A 16,210-nucleotide genomic window follows, 5' to 3' on the forward strand; every position below is an offset into this window, starting at 1 on the left:
TTTGCATTTAGTAAAATACTTTCAAAACGAAATGGACTTAGTAAAATGGTGGAGAGGAAGAAAGTGAGTGATGATGAAGTGAAGAAGTAACGATGACGCAGTAATTTAGAAAGGTAGGAGGAAGAAGAAGAAGGAGTTTAGAACGTTAAGTAGTTGAGGAAAAGGGAAGAGGGTTAAACTATCCCTTTCTACGTGTACAACTACTTTTCTCTGGTTTCTTAAATTTTTGTGAAATCGACAAACCAATACACCTAATTCATCTCTCACTAGTCCACAACAGATCCCCAACTCAAGGAATAAGAGGCATCATCCATGCATTTTTCAGACCTCATAACTAACTAACCATACATTTGTTTTCTTCAATTTAGAAACACCCTATATCATTCAAGTGGGTCACCTTACTCCATTTAAAAACACACATTATTAATTAAATCAAATCTACCAAATTTTTCTAGGTACCAAAGAGAAACAACATATTCATTGCAATTTCTCATACGAAACAAGTCATATCACAAGAATTATTACAATTAATCAGATTGATGCTTTAAAAATTCGAAGTTATGTTACCATTTTAGTTTTAAAATACATTTTTTATTCTAACGCTTAAAATGCTCTGAAATTATTGAATATATTGTATTTTTAAAAGGTCGATGTCTGATCACAATCTTATTTATATTTTTATTCTTTTATAGCTTGAACGTATCTATTATATTCCATCTTTGGAGTTTTTCTAAGAGTTTGTAAAGTCATTTCGACATTCAAGTCAGCAATACGTAACAGACAATAAATATTGTAATGATTGAGTAGTGCTCATTTATAGTATCCGAATGAACTTTTGTTCTTTATGAACTTGGGTTTTATAGATGTATCCTCTTTTAGGATTTCTGTAATAGTGATTAGTTACCTTAATCATGTATTGTTTAATCTTGATTGATTCTACTAAAATAACTTTGCCTACGTGAAGTCATTTAATCCTATGCTGGTTGAGGAACCGAGGTGATCTCATCCTTGATTTTCTACACATTAATTCCCTAGACTCATGGTATTTTTGGTAGGGAGTCTTGGTATATTTGGTCCTACTGGACCTTACCAGTATATATCAAGATAATATTTTTAATATCTATTTTGAATTTTTTAGTTTTAAAATTAATTTGAAAATAATGAAAACTAATATAAATCTACCACTTGGTGCTATGTATCTGAATGACCAATGTGACGCCATGAGATAAAGGTTGGAAGACAATTTGCATGCCATAAACTCAATCTCAGTTTTTTCCAACAAGAATGTCCAGCTACAAACCCTGTTTATTGACTTTTCCACCTCCTATGTCCTCTTTGTGGAGGTTGCCTTTGCATTAAATAATTGTTGGAAATTATTCCATTCAAAGGTAAACATAACGTGCTAAAACATTTTGTGTATATAATTCACAATTGTATGCATTTATTTATATATTTCTATATCAATGAACATTTTGGAAATAAGAAATTATATTTTATAATGAAAATCATCGCTATGTATTTATTTTATTATATATTTACAAATAATGAATATTTTTTTAAATTAATGATAATATATTTATATTATATTTGTATTTACGTCAATAACTAAATTTATAACATTATTTGCTTCATTTTAAAAAGGTAACTCAGTTTAAAAATTTCCAGATTTAGAAAATATGAATTAATTTTTCTAATTGATTGAAACCCAACAAATTTAGTTACATTATATTCAAATTAATTTAGGATTTATGAATTAAGTTTGGAGCTATAATATTTGTGGTATTTTTTTGTTTCTAACTCTAATGGATTGCATATATTGATTACATGTTTATTATGGCATAATCTTTGACTTGAGTTTTCTTATAGATATTACATTAACTGGACCTGTAAGCAACATTGATCAGGGAGAGATTCAATTAATTAATAGTATTTGCTGATGACTTACGTATTTAATACGATAAACTATATCACATCCCCTTTAAGTAATTAATTTAGTAATTCGAAAGAAACCAAAGATTGACAACATAAAGGTACAACTTAATAACTTACAAAAATTGCTTATATTCTACATGGTTTTTAATATGATTGACTACTACTTGAATTCATAATTGTTTCCATTAACTTACAAAAAAAATTGACCAATTCAACATATATGTTACCAACTAAAATTCTAATAATACTTAATTTAAACCGAACATTCTACAATATCATCCCAACAATTATATTACTAATATCAAATTTCAAAACCGATCTAAACACAATATCAACAATTCCAATAATAACAATTTATAAATCATCATCAAATTTATTTATAATTCAAAATAAATTTACGTCATATTTATTTATTTTCTAGATAATAAATGGAGGAGAGTTAAAAATACATCAACATCGATGGGAACTTAATTAAATATGATAAAAACACAGATCAAATAATAAATTAGTTGAGAGAAAAATATTTTGAAATTAACATAATCCTTGGTAGAGTCTGTATTTTTATTCAAATACATTCTAGTCAGTAGAATTTGTTGGTATAGTGTATGATAAATAATTTAAAAACAAATTGTAGAAAGGGATGGACATAGACATCTTCTTACATATTGTTCTTTTAAGTTATATATAATTCATTATAATTACTAATTATAAATTTAAAATGTATTTTATCGATTATTTATTTGAGATAAATTTTTTATTTATCAAATTAGAAAATAAATTACATTTATTAAAAATTATAATATCAAAATAATACTTAAAATTATAATTACTTTTAATAAAAGTAAAATATTTAAATTTAAATAAAAATAAAAATAATATATATATATATATATAATTATTTTGTTTATATTAAATAAATAATATGTTATTTACTAAAATACGTTCATAATAAAATGTAATTAACTTAATCTAAAATATTTTTTTATCCTGACAACATTTAGTAATATTTCAATTTTAAGGGTTAAATTAACCATAATTTATCTATATCACTCAATCAAATTATAACTAGTTTTACTTTCATTTTTAATTACAAGGAAATATTTATAATAATGTTGCAATAAGAAGCAAACGAAAAATGTTTGGTGAAAAAAAAAAACAGGATATTTCTTACTCTTTGCACTTTTCAGAAGTAAATGATTATACCTTTTATTATAACATTTTACTTTACAAAAAGTTTTACTTAATTTAGGAGTCGAGGTAAATTTAAATATTTTTTTTTCTCTTTCTGAAACATTTTTAAAGGTAAAATTGTAACGAATTTCTATGTTTTAAAGCAAACAATATCTTGAGAATGCAATGATTGTTCTCAACTATATTATTAGATGGACTTGAGTTAGATTGGAATATTGGTGCCGTCTGTAGAAACGACAATTCTCCTTATCCTCGACTGGGAGACTTGTTCTGGTATATCCAATAAATCTCACGTCGTTTAAGGATTGATGTCAAACGCAATTTAAATACTCATTTCTCCTTTTATCTTTTAAGGACAAAATCGTAATATTGGTCTATTAAAAACATTAACAAATAATATTTTTATTAAGAGAACTATTTTATTCGAGTCTTCTATGTTCTTCTAAATAGACAATTTGAATTGTATTTTTATTTTTTAAATTCTAAGGTGTATTTGGTTTTTAGGATGAATTTAAAAGAATGGAGTTGAGTGGAAAGCAAAATTAAAAGTAGAGTTCGTTTGTATCATAAAAAAGATGATGAAAAATAAAGAATTTTGAAATGAAAATTTACGAAAGTATTAAAAAATAAAATGAAGTGTTTATTTTCACATGGTGTGCTGTTTGTTTGTGAAGAAAGATAAAAAATAAATAAAAATGAATTAATACAATAAATTATTATTAAAATGTATTAAAGTTTGGGTAAAAATGAATTTTAATTTTTTATTTAATTTTAAAAATTGAAAACATATTTAATTCTTAAAATATTGATAAAATAAAAATATTATCAAACATGAGCTAATTTAAGTGTTCAATGCAAAGAGAAAAAGAACACGCTAACACGATAAATAAGAAAACTTGCAGAATTTTAATTTTTTATACAATTTCAGAATTTAATTTTTTCTATAAAAGTAAATTACGTTTTAAAATTCCTCACAAGCTTAACATAAAAGAATCAAATATATTTTTTCTACTTTTTAACATTTTTATTTTATTAGGAGAGATAGAAGTTGTAGAAAATACGGGAATATGTTTTTTGTTCTCATTCGAAAAATAAGAAAATCCAAATAAATTTGAATAACCACGGAAGCAAAAGTAAATTGAGAAAAACTCAAATATTTTTTAAAATAAGTTATAACTATTGGCTTATTTTATGTGAATGAATCATAGAGGAGGCAAAAAGGTGACCATAGAGGGTAGTCCCGCTCGTGAAACCAGCGGCAGCAAGGTGTCTTCCCAAAATTAGCAATAGCGAATCACATCATATCCACCATTGGATCGTCATCATGCAAGGGCAAAACAATAATCTTACACTGTATAACCGTTTTCCGAAAAGAGGGTACAGTGATCGTTATCACTTGTTAGCATTAATATAAACTATAGTAAGTATGAAGGAGTTTGATATTACAAGTAAGTCCTCTGACACGTGTCCTCTTAAACAGAGCGGGTAGGAAGAAGAGAGCGCGTGGAAGTTGCAGAGGACCCTTACTTGTCTTTCCCGCGGCTATTAAATGAGGGTCCTCTAACAGCACGCAGACATTATGCTGCACTTTAACAAGGAAGAAAGAGAAGGTGCGGCCATTAATGCAAACTCTCAAGTCTCAACTACCTCCTATCCAACTCTAAAAACAAACAACTAGTAGAAGAAGAAGTACTGCGTCTTCATTCATTCCCAATCACACAAAGGCATTCTGGACTCTCTTACTTTTTTCAGTGGCGGTGGGAGGGCGCAATGTGGAACTCTGCGGAGAACGCCTTCGCCAGATCGGCCTCCTTCAGGGAGCAAGGGGAAGACGAGGAGGCGCTGCGCTGGGCGGCGCTGGAGAGGCTTCCTACTTACAAACGAGCTCGCCGGGGAATCTTCAGGAATCTCACCGGTGACATGAAGGAGATCGACGTTAGAGATCTCCAGTCGCAGGACCAGCGTCTTCTTCTTGAGAGGCTTGTCGACTGCGTCGACAATGATCCTGAGATTATCTTCCACCGTATGAGAAGTCGATTCAACGCGTAATCTCTCTCTCTCTCTTTCTCTTGTTGCCATATTCTAGAGTAACAGAGTAGCAGGACTTGCGATTCTAAGTCTATTACAGTTGACAATACTGGTGTTTGTTCTTTGCTTACAATTATTACTGGATTGGATATATTGCTGCTTCTTCTCGATCTTTCAGTTTAAATGTTACGAGAATGTAGGTGGTTAATTTTGCTGAATGTGTTTTACTGGATGCTGAACTTCGCAGAGTAGGTTTGGAGTTTCCGAAAATTGAAGTTCGATTTCAGAACTTGACCGTTGAGACTTACGTACATGTCGGTAGCAGAGCTCTGCCAACCATTCCTAATTTCATTTGTAATATGACGGAGGTGCTTACTTTTTCTTACCTTTCATTTCCAAATTTCATTTGTAATATCTTCCTTTTCCTGCTTTTCCTGTTTGGAACGTGGTTCTAATATTACATGTGTAATTAGGCTCTTTTAAGGCAGTTGCTGATATACAGAAGGAAGAGAAGCAAATTGACAATTCTAGCGGACATCAGTGGGATTATTAGACCTTCAAGGTCAGTGTTGAAATAAGTAATGTGGTAAAAAAAAAAAATTCCATGGTCACCACGGCCGGATTCACTCGTTAAATGTTCCTTCAAATCCATTGGTTTAATTAATAGTTTTTTTTTTTTGTGTCGATATTCGATATTCGTACAATTTTTTGTTCGAGGCTCTCCATTGGGCCTGCACACATGCATTTATAATTAGCTTAAATACTATAATAACTAAGACGAGTTAAATAAATGCACAGAATTAAAAGAGTGATTTTTAGATTTATAAACTAAAATATAGATATTATACAAGTTTGAGTTTAAATTATAATTAAATATTAAATTAAGTTTTGAGATCAACGTTAATTACTTACATTTCTAAAATGTCACGTTTTACAAGCTAAAGGCAAAATTTTGGTGAATAACTGTTCATAATTCTTTTTACATAGATCTACTATTTAATAACACATGTTTTGTATTGTGCACATATATTTATTTTGAAACAAACATTTATTATCAAGTATTTTTATAGGAATTTTTTCACAAATAAACATAATTAAGTTATAAATGAGTTAAATGAATATAAAACTAAACTTCATTTTTTTTAAATAAACCAAGTTTAGATTTCCAATTAGAATTATTGCTTAAAAAACGAGTCAAGGTGGTAATGTTTTTTTTTTTTCTATTAAACCAAACCTAAATTTCTAGCTGTTTGAATACTTTTCACCTCTACTGGGAAGTGTATGTATAACAATAGTATGATGTGAGAAGAAAATAGATAGTGCTGTTATTAACTGCTCAGTTGGTAGATTTTAAGTCATGGCATTAGGTTCAACGTAGCCTATTTTCCGTTTTTTCATTGACTGTCGAAGGATAAGTTCAACCTACGTTAACTGCACTTTGACAAATCAAAAGGATAAAAGGGTGACTTTTTTTTTTTTTACATTCAACTACCAGTCCCATTCAAAGAACATTTACATGTATAAAATTCTAAATTTTACGAATCCTTTTCGTTACAAAGAATAAAGTGATTCGAAATACATTCTTTAAAATACTTATATTTTATTTAAATTTGTTGAATATTTGCAATTTTATTTTCTATAAACTGCATTAATTACAAGCATGATGTTACACAATATATCGTTGTCGTGTTTTTTTTTTCCTGTGGGAGAAGGAATGACACCCCAAAACAAGACTAAAAATCGTTGTCATGTATTAAAAGATACTTTGATAATTTTTTTAAAAATCTAATTGTAATTTTTGTAAATATATTGGATAGACTGTGATTTTGTTATTCTTGCAGGCTAACGTTACTGTTGGGTCCGCCAAGCTCCGGGAAAACGACACTACTATTAGCACTTGCTGGTAGGCTAGGACCCGGGTTGCAGGTACTAAGTTTTCCAATCACTCTATCAAAACATAATTTTCCCAAATTAAAATGGGGTTTCTTTTTTGTCTGGACGCCCCACTACTTTGCCAATATTATTGGAAATTCTTGCCAGAACAAGGTGCTATTTAAGCTTAACGCCGATCGATTATCGGCATAGATTGCTTGGAAATCGAAATGAGTACGAACAACTTTTCAAGATGTAATAGACTCTATTCGGAGGCTTTTCTGCTCTCTGTTTGGAGTTATCCATATTCTGAGATTTTTCGTTTTTGGCGCCATTTTCCATAATAAATGGATGTAATGAAAATAAAATCTTGTCCATCTATTTGTAAGTAGTGTAGTAGTTACTAAAGTATTTATTTGTATGGTGTAGTTTATAAGGAAAAATTTGATTTTAAAAGTATAGACTTCAATTCTACTGTTTTTTTTCCCTTATTTTTTTAAAGTAGACAATCAAATTGTCGATTTTATCTTCAAAGTTGACTTTTTCACTATTATCTTAGATCGTGTAATAACTACTTTTTTAATAAATGGAATTTTATTCTTCTCTAAAGAAATAGATTTTGTTTTCAATTATACTGAACTGGATAAAATAAAACTGATAAATGCCTTCTCTATTTGATTTATACTTGATAATTTATAAATAACAGTATTGACCAAATAGCCAATACATGCTCTACTCTAATGTGGATTTTGTTGGGTTATATATTTTTTATATATGAGTTAAAATGATTGAGGGATTGTGGTTTTATATATATGTATATATATATGTATATATATATATATATATATATATATATATATATATGTATATATATATATATATATGTATATATATGTATATATATATATGACATTGGTCTAATACATATCATACATTTGACATTATTTTTATTCTAAAATCTTAAGGCAATATTATTATAGGTTTTCATTTTTATAGAATGTTTAACTTTGTCTATTCTATCCAATGTGAAATTTTGACTCACATTTGGGTTATTTCCAGCAGATTTATATATTCGTTTCTTTCTCCCATCTCATGTATGTACTTTATGCTGTTTGAAGATGTCTGGGAACATTACATACAATGGACATGGTCTGAAAGAGTTTGTTCCTCAGAGGACTGCTGCTTATATCAGCCAACAAGATTGGCATGTGGCAGAGATGACCGTGAGGGAAACTCTCCAGTTTGCTGGTCGTTGTCAAGGCGTTGGATTTAAATTTGGTATATTTTTTATGTGATCGTCTTAACATGTTCAATTTGCAACATAAAATGCTAATACTAAATCGTGGACTCTTACCAGATATGTTGCTGGAACTTGCCAGAAGAGAAAAGAATGCTGGAATAAAACCAGATGAAGATCTTGATCTATTCATGAAGGTACCCTTGCATTTTTTTTTCTCTGAATTTGATGAACTTCATTCAGGGATACAAATTAATCCACTCTAGTTTCTTTTGTAGTCATTCGCTCTTGGGGGACTAGAAACAAATCTTGTGGTGGAGTACATCATGAAGGTACAAATCTAAGAACTATTTACTCATGTAAAAAAAAAGTTATTACTCTTGAATTAATGTGTTTGAAGTGAGAAAGTCCCCGCATAAGAAGAATTAGAGAAAGAATGGAGGACTATTGGCATGGATTACCAGCCAAAATTGAATGCTGGACCAAGCTGATGTTTGGATCATATTATTGTGACGACTCGTAAACTAAATCATGACAAGTTAACTAAAATACTCTCATTAAATCTAGCACTGTTAAAATTATGCACGAGAGAATACGAAATCCACGTGTTAATATATTATTGGATAAATGTTGAATTAGAAAAAAATAAAAAGCAAGATGTTTGACAAAAATAACGATGGATTATACTAAAGGACCACAAAGCAAGGAAGTTCTTCTAAAGAAGTAACCATGGTGAAATGATATGAATTTTCTTGCAGCCTGAGAATCTAGATGGAAAAAATAGATACCCAACCTTTTCATACGCTGGTCTAAATAGAACATATAAATGACTAGAATAAAATTTTGGTCTCTTATATACTTTTGCTTTAGAATTGTCTGTTAAAATATCTTTGTTATATTAAATTGGTTATTTTATCAATTTACTAAACTAATTTTGTCAACTTGCTAACGCATGTATGAGAGAAATGTCCTGTCATAAATAAACTATATATTGTTTTGTCAAGCAAAATTAACGCCAATAGTCCAAAATTATTCACTAAGGCCAGATGCCAACCTCGTTTAACGTTTTCAACAAGTGATATCAATGAAGATTCACAAGCCACATTATCTACTACGCGTCTTGTATCTGAATTGTATCGTTCTTTTCATTTTGTAGTCTTTTTGGATCTTTGAACAAATACTAAAATATTTCTCACAAAGATATTAGGTTTGGACATATGTGGTGACACATTGGTGGGAGATGAAATGCTCAAGGGCATCTCAGGGGGTCAAAAGAAACGTCTTACAACAGGTTAAAGACATCATCACTTTGTCGTGTGTACTAGGACATTAGATGTGTTTGACCTATGATAATCAGTTTATGTTTGATTTACAGGTGAACTATTAATTGGTCCAGCAAGAGTGCTATTCATGGATGAGATATCAACTGGTCTTGATAGTTCAACTACTTATCAAATTATCAGATATCTTAAGCATTCAACACGTGCACTTGATGCCACCACAATTGTATCTCTTCTTCAACCAGCACCCGAGACCTATGAATTGTTTGATGATGTTATTCTTTTGTGCGAAGGTCAGATTGTATATCAAGGCCCCCGTGAATCTGCTGTTGATTTTTTCAGACAAATGGGATTCAGTTGTCCAGAGCGGAAAAATGTAGCAGATTTCTTGCAAGAAGTGAGTACTAGTAACCACATTGGAATTTATGTTTCTGCTATATTTGATTTAGTGACGGTTCACTTCAGACTTCAAATCTTCTGAACAGGTAACGTCTAAGAAGGACCAAGAGCAGTACTGGTCTGTTCTCGATCGCCCTTACCGATATGTACCTGTTGGAAAGTTCGCCGAAGCATTTTCCTTATATCGTGAGGGTAGGCTTTTGTCTGAGCAACTAAACATACCTTTCGATAGACGCTATAATCATCCAGCCGCCTTGGCAACTCTTAGCTATGGCGCCAAAAGGCTTGAACTTCTCAAGACTAATTTTCAGTGGCAGAAGCTTCTCATGAAACGGAATTCATTTATCTATGTTTTTAAGTTTGTTCAGGTAATCTTACTGGTATAAATCCACGGTTAAAACGTACGACAGTTAATAATTTATAATTGTTTTAAAGCAATTCTCGTGATAAAAAAATGAGCTCAAGAAAAGAAAGCAATAATTCTTGTAGTCCCTTAATCTAGATAATACTATTGTGAAAACATGTTGTAGTCATCTCAGTCTCTTCGTTTTTTTTTTCTACGTAGCTGTGGAAAATTTTGACTTTTTATTTGTTCTATGATGGATGTAACTACGTAAGCTTTATATGGACCTGATCTTGACCCTTATGTACTATTTTCAGCTACTTTTGGTTGCCTTAATTACAATGAGTGTTTTCTTCCGAACAACAATGCACCACAATACAATTGACGATGGGGGCCTATATCTTGGAGCACTGTACTTTTCTATGGTTATTATTCTTTTCAATGGTTTTACGGAGGTGTCAATGTTAGTTGCAAAACTTCCAGTTCTTTACAAGCACAGAGACCTGCACTTCTATCCTAGCTGGGCATATACACTTCCTTCTTGGTTCCTTAGTATCCCAACTTCCGCGATAGAGGCTGGATGTTGGGTGGCTGTCACATACTATGCAATTGGATATGATCCTTCAATTACTAGGTAACTCTTATATTCACTTAGTGATTTCGTTTATTCTTAGAGTTTCTCTTACCTTAATATTTTTGTGTACTTCTGTATATGCAGATTTTTTCAGCAGTTCTTGCTTTTCTTCTTTCTGCACCAGATGTCTATAGGTCTGTTTCGTTTGATAGGATCCCTGGGCCGAAATATGATAGTATCCAATACCTTTGGATCCTTTGCCATGTTGGTTGTAATGGCTCTTGGCGGATATATAATTTCAAGAGGTTGAACGGGAGTATGTTTTCATGTTTCTAAAGTCGATTTGATAACGGAGTTTTTCTTACTTTCTATCTCATTTTTGGGCAGACCGTATACCTGTTTGGTGGATATGGGGTTTTTGGATTTCTCCTTTGATGTATGCACAAAATTCGGCTTCAGTGAACGAATTTCTTGGACATTCTTGGGATAAGGTATAATCCTTGTTCTGGTTATAGGAACGTGATTCTTTCATAACCATTGTAACTATTTCTCTAGTTGCAAAGCGAGGATGATACTGTTAATTTTCTTACTGCATTTGAAACTGTACTCACTATTTAATCTTTTTACAGAAAGCTGGAACTCAGACGACCAACTCATTGGGTTTGGAAGTATTAAAACAGCGGAGTTTGTATGCAGAAAGCTATTGGTATTGGATTGGTCTTGGGGCAATGGTTGGATACACAATTTTGTTCAACATTCTATTCACAATATTCTTGGCTTACCTTAATCGTAAGACACGTTATTCTCCATATAACCCCTTTCTAATGTAACGGTGTTTTCTGGTGCTTCATAGACCAAAATGAACTTGTGTTTAGTAATATTTTTATGATATTTCCCTAAACTTCACTTCAGCCATGGGAAGACAACAAGCCGTAGTTTCAAAGGACGAGCTTCAAGAAAGAGAAAAGAGAAGAATAGGTGAAAGTGTTGTTATTGAGCTGAGAGAGTACTTGCAGCGATCGGCATCAAGTGGTTTGTAAATTATGACTTGTTCGCGTGTGTGTGTTGGACAGTGTCATTTCATCTAATTCTCATATTCTCACAGGAAAGCATTTTAAGCAAAAAGGAATGGTTCTTCCATTTCAACCACTGTCCATGGCTTTCAGCAATATCAATTACTATGTGGATGTTCCTTTGGTATGTAAAATGATCATTATTTTTATTTTGTAAAATTTAATTTACGGTAAATGCTAATTTATTCAATTGTTGCTTCAGGAATTGAAACAACAAGGAATATTAGAGGACAGGTTACCGCTGCTTGTTAATGTTACTGGATCCTTTAGACCGGGTGTGTTGACAGCATTGGTTGGAGTAAGCGGTGCCGGAAAAACGACGCTGATGGATGTGCTAGCTGGAAGAAAAACTGGTGGAGTCATAGAAGGGGGTGTATTTATATCTGGTTATCCCAAAAGACAAGACACTTTTGCAAGAATTTCTGGTTACTGTGAGCAGACTGATGTTCATTCTCCTTGTTTGACTGTTTGGGAATCCTTACTGTTCTCTGCTTGGCTTCGATTGTCTTCAGATGTTGACTTTGAGACACAAAAGGTGTGAAACATATTATTTATAGACACCTTCTGGTATTGTTTTGATAAAAATAAGTACATAACTTCCTCCTTTTGACGGCCAGGCCTTCGTTGAGGAGATAATGGAGCTTGTGGAACTCACTCCGTTACGTGGAGCACTAGTGGGTCTACCCGGAATTGATGGTCTGTCAACGGAACAACGAAAACGGTTGACTATAGCAGTGGAACTGGTTGCCAACCCTTCCATAGTCTTCATGGATGAGCCCACTTCTGGATTGGATGCCCGGGCCGCAGCCATTGTGATGAGAACTGTGAGGAATATAGTTAATACTGGGAGAACAATAGTGTGCACGATCCATCAGCCTAGCATAGACATTTTTGAATCATTTGATGAGGTATTCTCTTTATGAGAGGGCATTTTTTAAGCATAGATATTTGGAAGTTTACTTTATCAATAGGCAATATATCCTCTCCCCCATGGATCAACGAAATTTTAACTTTTAGTTGACATTATTATATTATTGTTGTACAGTAATTTCCTTCAGTTTTGACCGTGAGCGTGTAAAAGATGGCCCTAGCTTTTTCTTATTTGTATATTTCAGTTTTCCTGATCCTGTCTATAATTCGAAAACACTGTCTTTTCTTCACTGCTCTGACGAAATTCCAACTTCTACAGCTTCTGTGTATGAAAAGGGGAGGAGAGCTCATTTATGCTGGTCCACTTGGTCCTAAATCTAGTGAACTGATCAGTTATTTTGAAGTAAGCTGGTGCACTCTTAGCTCTTACTGAGCATGTGGTATATGGTTGAATGGTAATAAAGCAATATAATCCTCAATTATTCATGACATCTATACTTTTGTAGGCAATAGAAGGAATTCCAAAGATCAGGCCTGGATATAACCCTGCTACGTGGATGCTAGAGGTTACATCGTCGGCTGAAGAAAACCGGCTGGGAGTGGACTTTGCAGAAATCTACCGAGGATCAAGTTTGTACCAGTATGTATATTTTTTTTTATGGTAAATTGTGTTCATATATATTTCTTTTTGGTTTTTATATAAACATAACATGTTTTTCTTCAGGTATAACCAAGAGTTGGTTGAAAGGTTGAGCAAGCCCAGCAATAATTCAAAAGAATTGCATTTTCCAACCAAGTACTGCCGTTCATCTTTTGAGCAGTTCCTAACTTGTCTGTGGAAGCAAAATCTTTCTTACTGGCGTAACCCTCAGTACACTGCTGTTCGCTTTTTTTACACCGTCATCATCTCATTGATGCTCGGTACGATATGCTGGAGATTTGGAGCTAAAAGGTCTTTTCCTCTTATTTTTCCTTTATTTTATGGATCTTCGATTTCAAATAACATTTTGGTTCATATGCTTCAAATTTGGGGACCCGTACCATTTCCAATTTTTCTAATTTCTTGGTACATCGTTGCAATGTTTTCCTGCTAGAGGTTATGCCCGTTTGTAAACTTGTATTGACAAAACCCTGCTAAACATTGGCTATTGACAGAGTCATCTATCCTCTTGTTGAATTAGTTTTAGTTAGTGTGCCAAGGAGATTAATTTACATTGTTTTATTTTGAGATAATCGGAATAGTTAGACTATATGCTAAATTTAGTTTATTTATACTGTCACTGAATCTGATGCATTTTCTGTTTTTTAACCATCATACTTAATGTAAGAACCTTGTTTTTTTTTTTCAGGGAGACGCAGCAAGATATATTTAATGCCATGGGATCCATGTATTCGGCAATCCTCTTCATTGGTATTACAAATGGCACAGCTGTTCAGCCTGTTGTTTCCGTGGAAAGATTTGTTTCTTATAGAGAAAGAGCTGCAGGGATGTATTCAGCCTTATCATTTGCATTTGCTCAGGTATTTCTTCAGACATATAATATAATTTAGAATTAGTGTACCGAAATAGAAGGTTTCCGTAAGTTAACTCACTCGTTATCCTACAATGTGCAGGTCGTTATTGAGTTCCCTTATGTGTTCGCACAGGCTATTATATACTCTTCAATATTCTATTCCATGGGTTCCTTTATCTGGACTGTTGATAGGTTCATTTGGTACTTATTCTTCATGTATTTTACGATGTTATATTTTACCTTCTATGGAATGATGACAACGGCTATCACACCAAATCATAATGTTGCTGCCATCATCGCTGCTCCATTTTATATGTTGTGGAACCTTTTCAGTGGTTTTATGATTCCTCGTAAGGTATGGAAACTGATACTTCATTGCTATCTTTCTGGAGTGTTACAAATAAATGCTGAAAAGCAATGCAATGAGAACAAATTCCGAGTTGTCCTTGAAAAATTCTCAATACTAAATTTAATATTCGAAGTAATGATTAATAATATCAAATGATAAATTTTTTACATTGACTGCATTAATCTATTTGCACCCAGTGAATAATTAACTTCTGAACTATTCTGATGTCAAACATATATAGTCGGGTATTACATTGCAGTAAAATTTTTCAAATAAACTGATATACCAAAAAGTTTTAAAAATTGTTACTCATGATATAACTATTAACATGATGTGCTCTGTGATTCTATGTGAGTTTTATATGATTAACTTTTTTGGGTTTTAACTAGTTAATCTAACAGAATGTTTCGACCCGAAAACAAATTATCTAATTTCACACTGGAATAGACAGTTTCCTTATGACTGTATATACGTGAGAATTGAGAGATGCAACCTCTAGGCAGATTCATTACAACTGATTCTTTCATATCCTGTGAATACATTGATGGGCATGTTATTAGTATGTGTAATGAGAAGAAATACATGAAGTTGTGCACTAAATTATGTGATCTATAAACTTTTTGTGGTTTAATTTGTCAGAGAATTCCTATTTGGTGGAGATGGTATTACTGGGCAAACCCAGTAGCCTGGAGTCTTAATGGTCTTCTGACGTCACAGTACGGTGATGATAATCATCCGGTGAAGCTCTCTGATGGAAACTTGATGAGTATAAGAGAGTTACTTAAGGCAGTGTTTGGGTACAGGCATGATTTCTTGTGCGTTACAGCTGTTATGGTGGCTGGGTTCTGCATATTTTTCGCAGTTATATTTGCCTTTGCAATTAAATCCTTCAATTTCCAAAGGAGATGATGGGATAGACTTGTATGTTAGTTTCTCAATACATCATAAAAAATAAGCGTGACATCTGTATAGCGATATGATTATAGCATAGCATTAATAGCCTGCTTTTACATGATTCAGGGACATATTTGTTGTAAAGTGACCTATTATTGGTTCATAAGGTTTTTGTTAGGTTTCGAGTCCGATATTACTCATTGGTAAAGACAGATTTTGGTGATACTGAACAATAAAATTATATAATTATCTCTTTATTCTGCTACATTTCCTATCTTATACCTTATACTTCTGCATCTTCTGTTTTGTAATCTCTTATTTGAAAGCTTGTAACAGTTGTATATTGAGGCTGTTTGGTGTTTTTAAGATGTAGACAATCAAATTAAAAGAACAACCTCGCATACGATTGCGCAAGAGGAGAGGAGGAGAAATTGAAGATTTTGATTACCTGGTTTCACTCAAAATTGATACTTCAAGACGCAGGCCACTGTTGTTCTGACATAGCAAAGTTTATAAATAAAATACTAATATCTCAACTTAATAGAGAAGTAAGAAAGCAACTGTAAAAGCCTAGTGATTAAGCAAAGAATTAAATGTTCAAATAACTGTAGGTCTTCTGAAAATATACTACTAACTGAAAAATAAATTTTATGG

At 32.2% G+C, this 16,210-nt stretch overlaps 1 protein-coding gene across 1 annotated transcript; it reads left to right on the forward strand.

The window, feature by feature from the left end:
* The first annotated feature begins 4,893 nt into the window (after positions 1-4,893).
* LOC114178241 (ABC transporter G family member 32) lies at positions 4,894-15,817 on the forward strand. Its single transcript, XM_028064041.1, has 24 exons — positions 4,894-5,168; positions 5,399-5,519; positions 5,625-5,713; positions 6,993-7,077; positions 8,142-8,301; positions 8,381-8,457; positions 8,539-8,592; positions 9,461-9,551; positions 9,636-9,937; positions 10,026-10,307; positions 10,600-10,916; positions 11,001-11,161; positions 11,244-11,347; positions 11,486-11,645; positions 11,769-11,888; positions 11,962-12,053; positions 12,132-12,464; positions 12,547-12,837; positions 13,119-13,202; positions 13,306-13,439; positions 13,524-13,751; positions 14,149-14,320; positions 14,414-14,668; positions 15,302-15,817. The coding sequence occupies exons 1-24, from the start codon at positions 4,894-4,896 to the stop codon at positions 15,569-15,571; spliced, it is 4,257 nt and encodes a 1,418-aa protein (XP_027919842.1). The 3' UTR covers positions 15,572-15,817.
* Positions 15,818-16,210: the final 393 nt, after the last annotated feature.

Source organism: Vigna unguiculata, chromosome 3, assembly GCF_004118075.2.
Source record: "Vigna unguiculata cultivar IT97K-499-35 chromosome 3, ASM411807v1, whole genome shotgun sequence".
NCBI lineage: Eukaryota > Viridiplantae > Streptophyta > Magnoliopsida > Fabales > Fabaceae > Vigna > Vigna unguiculata.

Coding starts and splice junctions, on each gene's coding strand:
- LOC114178241 (XM_028064041.1), top strand. CDS start 4,894: ATGTGGAACTCTGCGGAGAACGCCTTCGCCAGATCGGCCTCCTTCAGG. Junction 12,838..13,118: donor TTTTTGAATCATTTGATGAG/GTATTCTCTTTA, acceptor CAACTTCTACAG/CTTCTGTGTATGAAAAGGGG. Junction 14,669..15,301: donor GTTTTATGATTCCTCGTAAG/GTATGGAAACTG, acceptor TTAATTTGTCAG/AGAATTCCTATTTGGTGGAG.